The sequence below is a fragment of the Spermophilus citellus genome, assembly GCF_964194105.1.
Source record: "Spermophilus citellus genome assembly, chromosome: 5".
Classification (NCBI taxonomy): domain Eukaryota; kingdom Metazoa; phylum Chordata; class Mammalia; order Rodentia; family Sciuridae; genus Spermophilus; species Spermophilus citellus.
In genome coordinates this window covers 81685676-81701983 of record NC_138186.1, presented here as the reverse complement: position 1 = coordinate 81701983, position 16308 = coordinate 81685676, and the positions used below count along the sequence as shown (strand labels likewise).

At 38.0% G+C, this 16308-nt stretch overlaps 1 protein-coding gene across 2 annotated transcripts in view; it reads right to left on the bottom strand.

Moving 5' to 3' along the window:
• SMAP1 (small ArfGAP 1) overlaps positions 1–9581 on the bottom strand; it is a 189963-nt gene extending 180382 nt beyond the window's left edge. Inside the window, exon 1 of one of the 2 annotated variants that reach the window (XM_081293996.1) lies at positions 9220–9581. In XM_081293996.1, the coding sequence (XP_081150122.1) occupies positions 9220–9337 (118 nt within the window). In that variant the 5' untranslated portion in view covers positions 9338–9581. The remainder of the gene's footprint in view (positions 1–9219) is intronic. The other variant, XM_081293997.1, reaches the window with a different exon arrangement.
• Between the last annotated feature and the right edge of the window lie 6727 nt (positions 9582–16308).

The following is a 16308-nucleotide window of genomic DNA, read 5'->3' as shown; positions in this document are numbered from 1 at the left end:
CATGGTCAGACAAAAATTTCAGTTTGTTTAAACTGGTATTTTGAAGTTATGGTGGTTCTCCTATTAAATGCAGAGATAAATTTAAATGAAGACATTTTTCACATTTAAACACACTTGGCAATATGATAAACAACGAGTCTCTCATTATGCGTAACTATTTGCATAAATAAGGTGATTTTGCTGAATACCTGCTTTTTTCTGGGAGTCTGGAATTTGCATATGGGTCAGGAATGGGCACATACATATGCAAACATATGTGAACACACTTGGCAATTTCTCTCTGGAAATATTTTAAGTTAGTATGAAGAGATAAGTCTTTCCAACAACAATATCTTACATCACGAACTTTCAACAACAAAAAATATTTTTTAACTAGCATTGCATCAGATATGGTTAACAGCATAGGCTCTTGCACTAGATCGCTTGGGTCTCCAAATCCTTATTCTATAGTTCAGGTTTCCACCCCTATTTCTTTTCAGTAAAGTAGGAAGAGCCTCTACTGTTCAAAACTGCTCTTCTAGGCTGTACCCTTGTGAGTAGGCTAGGTTCCAGAGCCAGCCAAAATATGCTTAGACTTCAACATGTCCTGGACAATAAAGGAAGAAAATATATGCTACCAATAATGTTGGGAGGTCCCCAAGACCACCCTCAGGTTCAGCAACTTGCTAAGAGGATTCAGAAGACTCAACATATAGTTGTATACCTGGTTATGGTTTACTACAGCAAAAAGATAATAAGCACAATAAGCAAAGCTAAAAGGAATATGAAGCAAAGTCCAGGAGAAAACAGAAGGAAGCATCTAATTGTTCTCTCCCCGTAGGATTGTATTAGACATACTTAATTCTCCCAGCAGTGAGTTGTGGCAACACGTGTAAAGTACTCCCAACTAAGAAACTCAGTGCCTAAACTTTTATCAGGAAGTCAAGTAGTACTTGTACATTTGCAAATTCCACACTCCCAGAAAAAAAAAAAAGTATTCAGCAAAATCACATTGTTTATGCAAACAGTTTAGGTACAAAGACAAACTCTTATTAGGGTGAAAGGACCATCTCAAATTCAAGTTTCCAGATGTAAGCCAAGGCCCAACCTTATAGACCTGGGTATGTCAACTCCTTTCTGCACACTAATAGATTAGTAGATCCTTTACAGCACAGCCCTTTACCTGTTCCCTTCTTTAATCCCCACCTCCTAGAAAAGGACCTGAAATATAAAAGTTAACCATTTTTATAATGAAAAAATTCCTGATCTACCACTTCTTAGCTACGTAACATTGAGAGAGTTATACTCTCTATGCCTGTTTCCTAAACAGTAAAACAGGATGACAGTAGCACCCACCTCAAAAGGTTATTTTGAGAATAAGTTAATATATGTATTCACAGTATCCCCTGCAAAATATATATATATATAATTGATGCATATATAAGTGATGTTATTACTTTTAACTATCTATCCCATAGTTAGAGATCTATTCCACCTCTAAACTTCTAATGAATCTACCAGTCTACCATAAATGTGGAGTTAACTTATAACTATTTCATGTCTATTGAGATTGCTTAATGGCTTGAGGTCCACACTTAAAACTTTTTTTATACACACAACAGTCCCTAATACAGAACTTAATTTTTATAGGGCTATGCTATGGTTTGGATGTGGTTTGTTCCCCAAGGATTCACCTGCAAATTTGGTTCTCAGTATGGTGATAAGAGGTGATAGGATCTTTAAGAAAGAGAACCCTTCACAAAATTACAACTATCTTATATTTGACAAAGGTGCTAAAAGCATGCAATGGAAAAAGGATAGCATCTTCAACAAATGGTGCTGGGAAAACTGGAAATCCATATGCAACAAAATGAATCTAATCCCTTTCTCTCGACATGCACAAAAGTTAACTCAAAATGAATCAAGGAGCTTGATATCAAAACAGAGACTCTGTGTCTGATAGAAGTAAAAGTTGGCTCTAATCTCCATCTCGTGGGGTCAGGCTCCAAATTCCTTAATAGGACACCCATAGCACAAGAGTTAAAAACAAGAATCAACAAATGGGACTCACTCAAACTAAAAAGTTTTTTCTCAGCAAGAGAAACAATAAGAGAGGTAAATAGGGAGCCTACATCCTGGGAACAAATTTTTACTCCTCACACTTCAGATAGAGCCCTAATATCCAGAGTATATATGAACTCAAAAAATTAAACAACAAGAAAACAAATAACCCAATCAACAAATGGGCCAAGGACCTGAACAGACACTTCTCAGAGGAGGACAATCAATCAATCAACAAGTACACAAAAAAATGCTCACCATCTCTAGCAGTCAGAGAAATGCAAATCAAAACCACCCTAAGATACCATCTCACTCCAGTAAGAATGGCAGCCATTATGAAGTCAAACAACAAGTGCTGGCGAGGATGTGGGGAAAAGCGTACACTTGTACATTGTTGATGGGAATGCAAATTGGTGTGGCCAATTTGGAAAGCAGTATGGAGATTCCTCGGAAAGCTGGGAATGGAACCACCATTTGACCCAGCTATTCCCCTTCTCGGACTATTCCCCAAAGACCTTAAAAGAGAGTACTATAGGGATACAGCTACATCAATGTTCTTAGCAGCACAATTCACAATAGCTAGACTATGGAACCAACCTAGATGCCCTTCAATAGATAAATGGATTAAAAATGTGGCATTTATACACAATGGAGTATTACTCAGCACTAAAAAATGACTAAATCATGGCATCTGCAGGGAAATGGATGGCATTAGAGCAGATTATGCTAAGTGAAGCTAGCCAATCCCTAAAAAACAAATGCCAAATGTCTTCTTGGATATAAGGAGGGCAACTAAGAACAGAGCAGGGAGGAAGAGCATGAGAAGAAGATTACCATTAAACAGGGATGAGAGGTGGGAGGGAAAGGGAGAGAGAAGGGAAATTGCATGGAAATGGAAGGAGACCCTCACTGTTATACAAAATTACATATAAGAGGATGTAAGGGAAAAGGGGAAAAAAAACAAGAGAGAGAAATGAATTACAGTAGATGGGGTAGAGAGAGAAGATGGGAGGGGAGGGGAGGGGAGGGGAAGGGGGATAGTAGAGGATAGGAAGGGCAGCAGAATACAACAGACACTAGTATGGCAGTATGTAAAAACGTGGATATGTTTCAGCAATCTGTATACGGGGTAAAAATGGGAGTTCATAATCCACTTGAATCAAATGTATGAAACATGATATGTCAAGAGTTTTGTAATGTTTTGAACAACTAATAATAAGAAGAAAATAAAATAAAGTTAAAAAAAAAAAAAAGAAAGTGAACCCTATTGGAAGGTCTCAGGTCATCTGAGGCACTTAGAAGGGTTTAAGATAGTTCTTATAGGATTCTGGTTAGTTCCCAGGAGAAAGAGTGAGCCTGGCCCCTTCCACTCTCTGGCTTAATTGTTTTACCATTTGATCTCTCCCTTGCACATGCATTTCCACCATAATGTCATCCACCATGATGTGATACAGCCAGGGGGGACCCTATTGGAGCCAGCACCAGCTGCTGGAACCCTCAGCCTCCAAAACTATGAAGTAAATAAACCTCTTTTTTTAATATAAAGTATACAGCCTCAGGTTGTTATAACAATAGAAAACTAATACATTGATTTACCAACAAAAGTATGTTAAATCAAACTCTTTACAGTAGTCAGAATATAAGGCATTAACACCTCTCATAATAGTTATACAACTTAAATAAAATGACCTCCAAGTTTCTTTGATCTTCTTTCATTGAGAAAATTGGAAAAAAAAAAAAAAAAGGAAACAGTGGAAAAACCAATAGTAAGAAAAAGGTTTGAGTTTTTAAGTATATAATTAGAATATCAAATATTTTACTTTGCCTTAACAAAATCATGGGTTCAAGTCCCAATGACTTGAACAATTATGTATATCTCATACAGAAGGATTAAGGAGATATAAATCTCATTAATGAAGTCAAAAATGAAAGAATATTATAATCTTAAAAAAGAAGATGACAAAGAATAATTAGAAGACAAAGAAGAGAAACAACATATAACCCAAGTTTTAAACTGATAAGTCAGAGAGAAAACAGTGGTTTCCATTCAAGCTCTGACATCAGGGCATACAATCTTCAGAGAAAATCTCAAAATAGGCAAAATTACAAAAACAATAGATCCATCAGCTGAAATTTACATTTTGTAAGAACTTTTAGAATGACAAATTTCTTGAGATGAATTATAATCAGACTTTTGTTAAAAATAATTTACCTGGTAAGCATCAACATCATAAACATTAGTTCCTTGAAGTAAACTTTATTTTTAATTAAAAATTTCAAATAGTTCATATAACAACTCTAAAATAATGAATGCAATGAAAAAAAATAGTCTCTATTCTCACTGCCTGTGGTAGGCTCTATCTAGGACTGGCTCTCACAACCAGTCTCTACACATGTCTACTCTTTGAAGAGGTTAGAAAGTTAAAAGACACCCCAGAAAGCAAGCTGTTGGAATCATTAAGTTTTGTCAATTATTTGCACATGGAAAGCATAAGTGTGACATAGGCCATACAGACAAAAATTACTAACAGCAATCAAGTGCTTATAGCAACCACAGTCCTCCTTCACCCATCAGTTCACCAATTTTTTTAATGAGAAGAAGTCTAGGTACTGGGGCAACAGTTGTAACAGAGTATGTGTGACCTTGAAAGCAAAAGTCCAGCAGTGAATAACTCCCTGACTTTACCTCCTCCAGTTCTTCCAGTGATTTTTTAAGTATCTTATTCTTTAAACACCTTTTAGGTAAAATTAGCTAAATTATATCTGTTTCCTGTTCTATATACCCTGACTGATAGATTGATACTGCATGAGTTCAGGTCCTATTTCCTATTCCTTGGACTACTGTTAAACACCTCCTTACTTAGTGACTTGCCTGCAATCTTTCAGTATCCCAATTCTTCTTCTGACCTGCCAGAACCAAATATGAGTATATATATAAAGACAACTTTACCATAAAAAGGGCATATGAGACCTCTTTTACCTTTCATAAGCCTATACTTTTGTGTATCCAACTGTGCCGTTTAATTCCTTCTCTAGCTGGTGAAATTTCACTCCACCTTCAGAACCTAGATCACATAGGACTTCTGTGACTCCTAACAAGGTTACTTCAAATGCCACTCCCTTTCACAGGTGTACTCCCTTTCAAACACTCCCTTTGTTGCTACTGGCTCTGTGCTCATTCACACATTCATTTATTCAAAAGATATTTGATGAGTTATAATTATGTTCTAAATGCCACACACTGTGCTGAGGACTGAAGAAATTACCCCAAGCAAGATAAACAAGATTTTTTCCTTTCTTGCAGCTATAATCCAACAGAGATATGGAATGCCCAATAATTACCTCAACAATATATAAGTGTGATAAGATTCAGGATGATGTCTCAAATATATAAAATGGAAGCCTAACCTAAGGTGAGAGAAGTAAAGGGAATTTTTTCCTTAAAAAGATAGTTAAGCAAAAATTGAACATCAGTAAAAGCAGATTAGACAAAAAGTATCTTCAGAGAGGAAGAGCATGTGCGCACTCTGGAAACTATAAAGGCAAACAACAGGCAAAAGTCAGGGTGCAGGGGAAGAGAGCCAAAAATAAACAGGAGGGGGGTACTTTTTACAACAATTATTATACCACTTAGCACAATATTTGAATATTATTATTTTACAAATATACACTCACCACCAAACTCAGGTCTCAGAAATGTTTTTACCCTTTAATCTAATATAGTACTTAACAAACTGGCCTCCAAGATCTGTGGAATTAAGAAATAAGTGATCTGAGCAAGGAACTTAACTGTTCAATACAGAGAGTCTAAACAAAATGATCTCTAGGATCCAAAAACCTATGTCTGACCACCCCAAAATTGGACAAATTAATATTCATGATTACCTGTGGAGAAGCTTTAGATTCTGAAAACTAAATTTTAGGTTGGTGAGGGGCTCTCTCAGTCCTCACCATCCCACATTGCCACTAATAATCACAGAGTGCCTTTAAAACTCCCACAGAGTCAGGAATGCAGCTGGGGTAAAAGTGTAGTACCATCTGCCTGTTCTTATTCTCCAGTTGCTCAACATATCTGATAAGTGTAGGATCACAAGCAGGAAACTGGCATCTATGCTATCTTTTTCTCCTTCCTTCCTAAATAATGTAAATACAGGAAACAAACTGGTAACTCAGAGAGAAATGTCAAAATCCAATTGACATACATCTGTCAACTACTACAAAGTAACAGAATAAGACAATCTCAAAAACTAGGCTTCATTTTGGATACATGTTCAAGACCAATGGAGGATTTCTTTCTTTGAAAGAATGAAAATTGAGTTAACTAGGAAATAGCTTCAAGATTCATGAAAAGCTTGATACAATTCATTAGATAGTGAGGAAACATCACTACATATACTGAACGAGACCTCTTAATACCTGAGCTGTAAAAGTCCTTTAAAATCAGAATTTCACTATCTACATTTATTATTTCACCTAGCATATATAATAATAAATCCAAAATTATGTAACAAGTCAATAATTCTACTATAAGAGGGCTCTATACTGGGGCCCAACCATACTAAGACGCAAAAAAACTTTGCAAAAATATATTTAAATCTATCAATTTCCCAATTATGTCAAATTTTAAATTATAAAATTGAGTATAAAATTTAAATTTTCAACTATAAAATTGAGTTTAATTTCAAGTGTCCCTATCTTTGAAATTTTTTCCTGATCAAGATCAAACAATGAAATAATTTACAAGATCATTTTAACATTATTCTAGACTTAGTTGCAACAAGGAAAAAAATCTTTCTAAATCATGACTGCAGAGTTCATGCCATGAAATCTGCACTCTTGAGCCCTTGAAACTACTCTCCAACTTCCTCTACTTCTCAAAAACAAATAAACCAAGAAACAAATGACCAATCAAAGCCAAAATTAAAGACACTTGTTCAGCTTTTTTCCACTGACTTTAATGGCAATAAAAATAGTGAGGGCTGGGGCTATAGCTTAGTGGTAGAGCACTTGCCTCCCATGTGTGAGGCACTGGGTACAATCCTCGGCACCAAATAAAAATAAATAAATGATGATATTTAAAAAAAAGTGAACAAATGTTTTGTACTCATGTCAGAAGTAAAACTTTTTTTCCTAATTTTAGAAGTATAGACCAAGCCCAGTGGCACACACCTATAATCCCAGCAGCTCAGAAGGCTGAGGCAGGAGAATCCCAAGTTCAAAGCCAGCCTCATCACCTTAGGCCCTAAACAACTTAGGGAGACCCTTCTCAAAATAAAATTTTAAAAATAATAATAATAATAAAAGGCTGGGGATATGGCTCAGTAGTTAAGCACCCCTGGACTGAATCTCCAGTAGAAAAAAAGAAAAAAGAGTAGCACATGATATTCTTCCCTCCATTCCCAAAAAAGTAAATGAAAATGTGTTAATATGTGTGGTTAATAAAGGCTTTGAAAAAACCTACAAAATTACTTTCATAAAAAATTAATGAAAATCTGATTTTATAAAGTACCTTTTTGTAGAAAGAAATTTAAATAAAAATTACTTCTAAAATTATTTCAATAAATAAAAGTTAATCACTGAAGCTATCATTACTCAATTATTAATAGATTTAACATTTACCAACATCTCTACTTAACCATGTTATTTATTACACAAAATGACAAATATGACTATAACTTCAGCTCCTTTCATTTTCTGATCTCTTAAAGTGTCTTTAAGTGTTTTACTAGTACAGTGATAAGCAAGCAATTGAGCCTCAATACAGTAGAGTATCACCAAATAACTACACACATAATCAAGCATCAAGCAAACAAATATTACTACAAAAAAATCAGATATGTAGGTTTTTTTAACTCAATACCTAAAAGTTACATGGGATAACTACAAGGCTGATTCAATCAAGTTACTAAGATATTGAAAGTGCTTCATAAAATGATCTAGTTACATTACTCCCACCTACTTGATCCTTACAATAATCTAATATCTGTTATGACAGTGAGGTAACTTGCTAATGCTGTGTGACTCAGTCTAATCAAATATTATCAGTCTACTGACAGTGACTTATTTATCTAGTACTGATAAAGAATAGTAAATCTTCAAGAAAAGTCTAGGTAAAATAATGCAGAAATCTTCAACAACACCCCCAAAGACTGATTGTCTCCTTCTTCAAAGAACTACCTATTGCTCACTGAATAATTAAATAAACTAACTTACAATTAACATTTTTTTCTAACTACACGAGAGGTTTGGTTAAAATCTGAAACAATATTCCCCATGAGATTACTTACAAGACTTTAAGTATAAATCAGATCTCCAAACACAAAACTATCAGCTAAAAATAGTGTATCTATTTCAAAGGCTCAGGCAGAAGCCCTCCAACTGAACAAACTAAAATTAGGTCTTTTCCATCTCTGGTTCTTTAAAATGCACCTTCAACGTTTAAGAGGCTGACAAACCTGTGTCCACATATTCTCCCCAAATAGCTTGTCTGAGAGAATCTAACCACTAAAGCCTTCAGGATCTGTAAGCCCACTGTCCAATTCATATAATGAAATTCCTCTTCATTCTGGCTAATAGCCAGACTAAAAAGCAATACTACTATTATTAAGATCCTTTCCCAGTTATTCAGGAAAGCTCCAACCCACCAAAAAGGACACCCATGCCCTTTTTAATGAAACAGAAGCAAGAACCCTGTACAAAAGCTGTCAGGTGGGCAAGCAGGTAGGGCTCCATCTAGGAGAACGAGCAATAGAGCCCCCAAAAGGAGAATATGGTCACTCTGTAGGGTCGAAGAGAAGGCCAAGACCTAAGAGCGGCCCCACCCACAGAGGCAGCTGTGAACAGAGGCAGCAGGGCAATTCTTTAACCCTAAGCACTACCCAGGCCGACGCCGGGTTCCGCGCTCCCAAGCCCAGCCCTGTGGAGGGTAGGAGCACCGAGACGCAGGCACCGGCTCCGCCCCAGGCGGGTGAAGAGCGGAGGCCGAGGACACCGACCGGCCTGCGGGCCTGACCTCGCCGCCGCCCCTGGCGGAGGCGACGGTCACCGGGAGCCCCGCGCCCACCCATCCATCAGCCCTGGCTTTAGGGCCGGCCCGGCAGCTCAGCCGAGGCGCAGCGGCTGCGGGAAGGTCACCGGTCGCAGGAGGCCCCTACAGGGCGGCGGCGCCGTCTGCGCTACCTTTGGCCTCGCAGTCGGCGCAGTACTTGTTGTCCTCCTCCCTCAGCAGTTTCGACAGGATGAGCTGGTGCTGCTCATTTAGCTTCTGAGCCTTCTCCCGGCAGGAGCGCGTCGCCATCTCGGAAGCGGTGTGGGGAGCCTGGGGCAGCTACGGCGGCGGCGGACGCTGGCAGAAGACCCGCAGGGTGAACGCACCTGGCGCCGCTGGGACCGCAGGCAGACCCAGCCCAGGAAGCGGCAGCGGCGGCGGCAGCTGGAACAGCAGGAGGGGCGGCGGCGGCGGTAGCAGCGCCGACGTGTCCCGCCTCCTCGCCCCGCCGGCCCGCACGCTCCGCCCGAGCGGCAGCGGAGGGGGAGGGGGAGCGGGACGAGCCAAGGCTTCCGGGTAGCTCGTAGGAAGCTACCCGGGCGCCGGGCGCCGGGCGCGTTGCGCATGCGCCGAGCTGCCCGCGCTCTTGGCCAGTCAGGTCTTTCTGCAGAGGAATTTTGCCTAAGGTGATTCCCGAAAGGTATCTGGCACTATCCTAAGCGTGTTTTCCCTCTTTTGAAATGTGATTGTCGCCGAGGACCTCGGGTGACCTAGTAATGGAAGAACTTTTGTAGGAGGCGACTTTCACTTGTTTCCTTGCCTTTGATTTTTCTGACACACGTTGCAAATGCAGAAATAATAGTGATTAAGTGGATTTATTTGTTCATTCTGTTTTGAAACAGGCACCATCCTAGAAGCTACAGACTTGCATGGAATGAAGTAGGAAAAACAGTTTCTTACATTTTAGGGGAAGTAATTTAGTAGGGACACGCATTGAAGGTTAACATTTATTGAGTGATTATGCCATTCACTATTCACTCATTTAACCTGACCACAACCCTATGATAGTGTTCATTTCGGGACAGTTGTTGTAGCTCAGTAAAGCATCTGTGTAGCATGTTTGATCCCCAGCGCCACAAAAAACGAAACACGTTAGTCTCAGTTGAGAAAGGCAAAACAGAGAAGAGTTAGGTAACTTGACAATGTTACAGAGCTACCCAATGGAAGATTTGGGATTTAAGTTCGAAGCAGCCTTTCACGAATAGGGGAAAGTGTGACCAAGAAGCCAAATCTGTTTTAACAAAACCCTGTATAAACAGTGATCTTTAATGCAAGAAAACTATGGAGAGAAGATATAACCCAGAACTCCCTAATTTTGGCTTACTGGGTTTGCATTCTGAGTGAGGCAGTTTGAATGATTCAACATATTGTGGCTTATTAGCAATATCTAATATGGGGCTATGTAAGCAGAATAAATATGGCCTTTGCCTATGGTGAGGAAGATAATAAGACAGGCAATGAGCAGAAGTCTGTGTCTTATACTCTTGTGAAGCCATTTTCTAATCTCTTCCCTGCCTAAAGATGATCCATATGCCTACCTACACCAGTTCTTGACACAGAGGCTCAAGAATGTTTGTAGAATTAAATGGAATAGACATGGCAGTGAAGATGCTGCTCAGTATTTGAAAAAAATTAGAACTTAAACTGTACACATCTGACAAATAATTATCAGGGTGAGTTCCAATAAACAAAAAATATCATGTGAGAGGTGGAACTTAGGAGCCATATTCTGAAGATGATTTAATTTAGACAGGGATTAGGGAGGGAAATATTGTGAAGAGCAACATCACAAAAACAAACACTTTAAGAAGCTTGGAAAATAGAATGGATAATACCATAAGGATACTACTTAGAGTGAGAGATAAGGCTGGATGAGTCAAGTATGACAATATTATTGAAGACTGGGAAGCTAGAGAAAACAATCTTGCCTTGATGTATTTGACAGTAGAAAAACTGGATTTTTCAACTTGGTGAGTAGCAAGGATCTTTGGGGAAAGTCAGTCCAGCAGTCACCAGTTGACAAAAAACATTTTTACTGTCCCCACTTTCCTACCCCCTAAAAATTCTGCTTAGCACAGTAAGTATTCAGAAAAACAAGACAGAATTACCACCAAGAAGTGACCTACAGGATAAACTGAAAGGTAACATCAATATCTAATGGAAATAAAATGCATTTTATATATTTTTTTTAAATATTCTAGGAGCTACATTTAAAAACAAAAAAAGAGGTGAAATTCATTTTAATAGTATATTTTTAGCTTAGTGTATCCAAAATATCCAAAATATTTCAACATGTGAGTAGTATAAAAAATTACTGAGACTTTTATATTCTTATTTTCATATTTCTTCAAATGTAGTATGTATTATGTGTATTATACACTTGTAGGTCTTTCATTTCTAGTAGCTAAATTTCAAATATTCAATGTGGCTACAGGTAAGTAGTGGCTACATTATAGAATGGTGTTATTCTAGATGGTCAGCTTAGAAGCTATGAAAATCTTAATTTTGTATTAATTGTATATTAAGTCTATAATAGAAAAAAAGGAGGGAAAAAGGAAGAGAGTGATATCAAAATTATCTCAGGAGAAAAGCAACATTGCATTCACTCACCATATTTATCAAACAACTTCTTTTCAGTTATAATCAGTCTACTATGAAATGCAAACATATAAATAGGAAAAGTAATAAACACATTGTAAAGTCTGTAGCAAATGTATAGTGCTCTGGGAGCAAGAAGAACAGAATATATATTCACTAAGAGATGAGCTTAAACTTGGTCTTAGCAAGTGTCGGAATTTTTCAAGCAAATGAGGGTGGAGAGGAAAAAAAGGAATAGCTTGATGAAGATATGTATAGATTCTGGAATTACAAGGTTATATTTTGAAAATAGTGAGATTTGAAGCAGCCAGAACCTGTATTGTATGCAGAAAACATGAAGGTAGAAAAGAAAACAGGGCAGAAAGATAGATTGGGGCCAAGAGGTTAGGACTTTTCTGGCTTAGCTATAGGGTTTGAATCCCGTGGACTTAATGAGTTAACTGATGCTTTTATGGGGGAAATGACTTCAAAGGCTTTGTTTTCATTAACTATAGTGGCAGCATAGAGAACATAAATTGGGAAAATCTGTTATCAGAGGAACAGATGATGGTACTGTTGCATTAATAGACCAAAGAAGATATAACGAAGGTTTATTTTAAGCCAAAAGGATAGGGTATAGGAGAGACAAAATCAAATGATGTTTTAAAATTAGAAGCAGCAAGATTTGGCAGCTGACTATAGGTGGGGGGTGAGAGAAAGGAGGTGAGAATGACACTAAGGTTTCTAAGTTGGGAGACAGGTAAAATGGTGATGCCATTAACCCAGAATAAAAGGCATAAGCCTTTTGGTCTGGTGGCAGCAGGGCTGAGCTGGCTGAGCTGAACAACCTAGCTCTCCATCCACTCAACTGCCTGTTCTGCTGCTCATTCTGTTACCATGACATAATAGGCCCTCTCCTTGACTAAGGACTTCTGGCTTGCTTTATTGCCACCACCATGTCCAAGATGATCATGACCACAGTGGAGCAATCAAGCTGCAGCAGATGTAACACACTGGTAAGCAGATCACAGCCAACAAAAATGCACAGGCTGGCTGCATCATCCACATCTCCAAGGAGTTGAGGTGTCCTGCCCTTCTGGGTGGGCAACCTGGCCAACATAACCTGCTATTTCCCTGCACAAGCCCCATTCAACAGATAAGCATATACAGGTATTCCTGAGAGTATGGACAAGCATATGCAGTTCTGGGGGTATTTTGCTAGCAATGTGGCCTCCAACAGGGCAACCAGAGCTAACTATCCTTGCTTCATCTACTCCAGGATTTCCCCAGAACCCATCTGGTGATGGACATTGGGAAATCCAACACAGAACAGGAATTCAAAGGCCTGGAAAGCTGTCTGGTGAAGATCCCCAAGTGTGATGGAACCTGGAGCCTGAACCAGGGTTTCAACATTTCTTTATATGCAGTGCCTCATAATCTACCTGTGCTCCATTAGCTCAAGACCACTCACATTATAGTGAGCTCCATGACTGCCCAGACCCACAGACTTCTAAACCTTCAGAGAAGTAGGAGGAACTGACATCTTATGCACAAGGAACTGACTATTGGAGAAAGATTGTCAAAGACTAAGGGGGCAAAGCCTTCTTCAAGGGTTTGTGATTTAATGTTCACAGAGATTTTGGGAGGCAAGGACAGGGGCAGAGGCTTCATGTTGGTCCTATAAACAGATTGAGGAATGTTGTCTAAGTGAATATTCTCACTAGACATGAGAACATAAAGAAACATGATGCATACTTAACTCTTTTGGACAATTGACCTTCCAGAGATTCCATTCATTTTTGTCGTGGCCACATTGTACCATAGAGGGCTAGGGCAGGCTTTAGAGAAGGGACTAATTGTAATCACTTTGGACCACTGAAACCCTGATTCCATGTATTGATTAATGGGGAAACGATGATCATATATCTTTGGATCCACAGGTCAGGCAGCTCTACCAAGATGACCTAGAATCAAGGTGCTTGTATGACCCAGATTGTGTTGAAATATGTATTGTAAAAAATAATAATGTCTCACTTTGTACTTAAGCACTATCTCCTCCATTGCACAGTCAAATATTTTCAGTTATGCATATGTTGGGCATTCTGTTGCAAAACAAAAGCAGGAAATTCCAAAGAAGAAAAAATAGAAGGGATAGTATAGATTTGGGGTCAGCATAAAAAGAGTCATTTGCCTTGAGGACATATTAAGTTTAAGATGTGTACTAGACATCCAGATCCATATATGTAGATATTGTATATCTACTTACAGAGTTCTAGAGAAAAGTTAGTGCTAGTGATAGTCATTTGAGATTCATCTTCGTTTAAATGGTCACAGCATCTAAAAGTATAGATGAGATTTTGCCAGAGAAAGCATTAGACAAAGATGATAAAAGAACAAAGGATTTTGGGAATTGCCCACTAAATGTAGAGTAGACAGAGAAATGATGACTACTGAAAAGAGAATGAGATATGGCCAGAAAGAGAACCAGAAGTCATCAGAGGAGAGGTTTCTGATAAATAAGGGTGAACACTAATGCCAAGTGCTTCAGAAAACTCAATTCAATTATTATACAGCAAAGGAATAGAAGTTAGTAAACAAAATAATCTTCATTCCATACTTCAATCTTCTAATAGTAAGGAGTCAACTTCCCTCATCATTTCTTTGTTAAAGACCTCCAAACAGCCACTATAAATGCACATGGCAAACTCTTAACAGTGCTTGTTGAATGATGATTGAATGTAGGCACTTGAATATAAAAACATCTAACTTCTAGAAGCAAAATTAAGATATAAAACTTCTTGATCCACTTCTAAAAAAAAGAATCTAATGCACAAAACGTGCATTTCTATCACTCCCAATTCACTTCCAACCTTGATCAAATTATATTTTATTTAGTGTTTTTTTTTTCCCTTTCCCTGACTTAATTTTAGGTTTCACAGAGTTTCTGCATGTCGGTTTAGAAGACAAATTCTAAGTTATCAGAAAAATATGATACATGCATACACACACACACACACACACACACACACACATTGGAGAATTATTCAACCATAAAGAACAAAATTATGTCATTTATAGGAAAATAGTTAAAACTGGAAATCATAATGTTAAGCAAAATAAGTCAAGTATTGCAATGTTATCCCTCATGTAGAATCTAAAAGGGTAAAAAAAAATACATGAAAATAGTAGGAAGAATATTAGAGAAAAGAACAGGGATGGAAGCAGGAGTAAGTAATGAGGGTGGATATGATCAAAGTATGTTATTTGCTTGCATCAGTATGCTGCAATGAAACACAATTAAATGCATGGGGTCGGGGGAGGGAAGGAAGGAAGGAAGGAAGGAAGGAAGAAATACATGGTCAACTTCAAGATTAAAACCATGACAACAATGAAACTGACCTGTGATTTACTCTAATTAGGTATAATCAATCTACTTTCGCAGATCTGAACTTGGCAGTAATTTAACTTAAACTAGTCCAGTTATTTGAGGAAAGACTCAAAAATAAGTGAATAAACAATTTCATCTTGCTCAAGACAGAAAACAAACACAAGTTAAAAGGTAAAATGTTCTGCCTTTTTAAGAGTCTTACAGGCATCTATTGTTTTTTCTAACTAGGGTCTATCCCCCTCACCTTATAGTAGCAGTGCCCCAGTTTTACTTTGGAGAACTATCTGTCTTCCCTATTGAAAGCATTTTGGAAGGAATGACTATCAACCAAAGTCCCTGTACAAAGCTTGTGACCAACTGAGGCCATTGAGATAGTTTTCTCTAGAAAGTTGAGCTTCAGGGGACAAATGCAAAGACAAACATCTGGAAGTCATTAATCTCTATGGAAATTTATTTTATCTATTTGATCTTGCTCCCTTGATACTCACAGCTACTCTAGTTCCTGTCCTTTCTAAAAAACTCTTAGCTTTCCTTTAGATTCTTTGATTACCACCTATAAGTTTTCCAACATATTCCTCTCTCACTTATAAATATAAAATGTCAAACTAAAATAAATGTATGCAGAGCACCAAGATTCTTGATAATGGACCATGTGTAAGTGGAAGGGCATGTGCTATGGTTTGAATGTTTGTATCACCCCAAACTTCATATGGTGAAATCTAATCTCTAATTTGATAATATTAAGAGCTGTTGAAATAAGAACTCTTGTGATGGGATTACTGCCCAGGAGAGCTTGTTGGTCCCTTTCATCAAGTAAGGGTGCAATAAGAGGGCACCATCTATGAACCTTAGAGTGAGCTCTTACCCAGACACCAAGTTGACAGGTGCCTCTATCTTAGACTTCCCAGTATCCAAAGCTGTCAGCAATACATTTCTGTTGTTTATAAACAACCTACTCTAAGGTACTTTGTTATAGCAGACTTAATGGATGACATCAGTAAGTTTTCAAATAACTTAGTCTCTTTTCCTAGTTTTTAAAGGAACTCATTTTAGGAGGTTTGGTAAACTTGTAGGGATAAGACATTTTTTACACAAAATGTTCTGACATTCTAATTTTTTACCTTCTTACAAAAATAGTGCTGCATATCATCTCAGTAACTTCATATTAAAACTAGGAACATTTTAGGAGGAAGGGAGAAAGGAAATAGGCATAAGTTTATTTAAAATAGTTTGAAAATGTTATGTATTCTTTGCC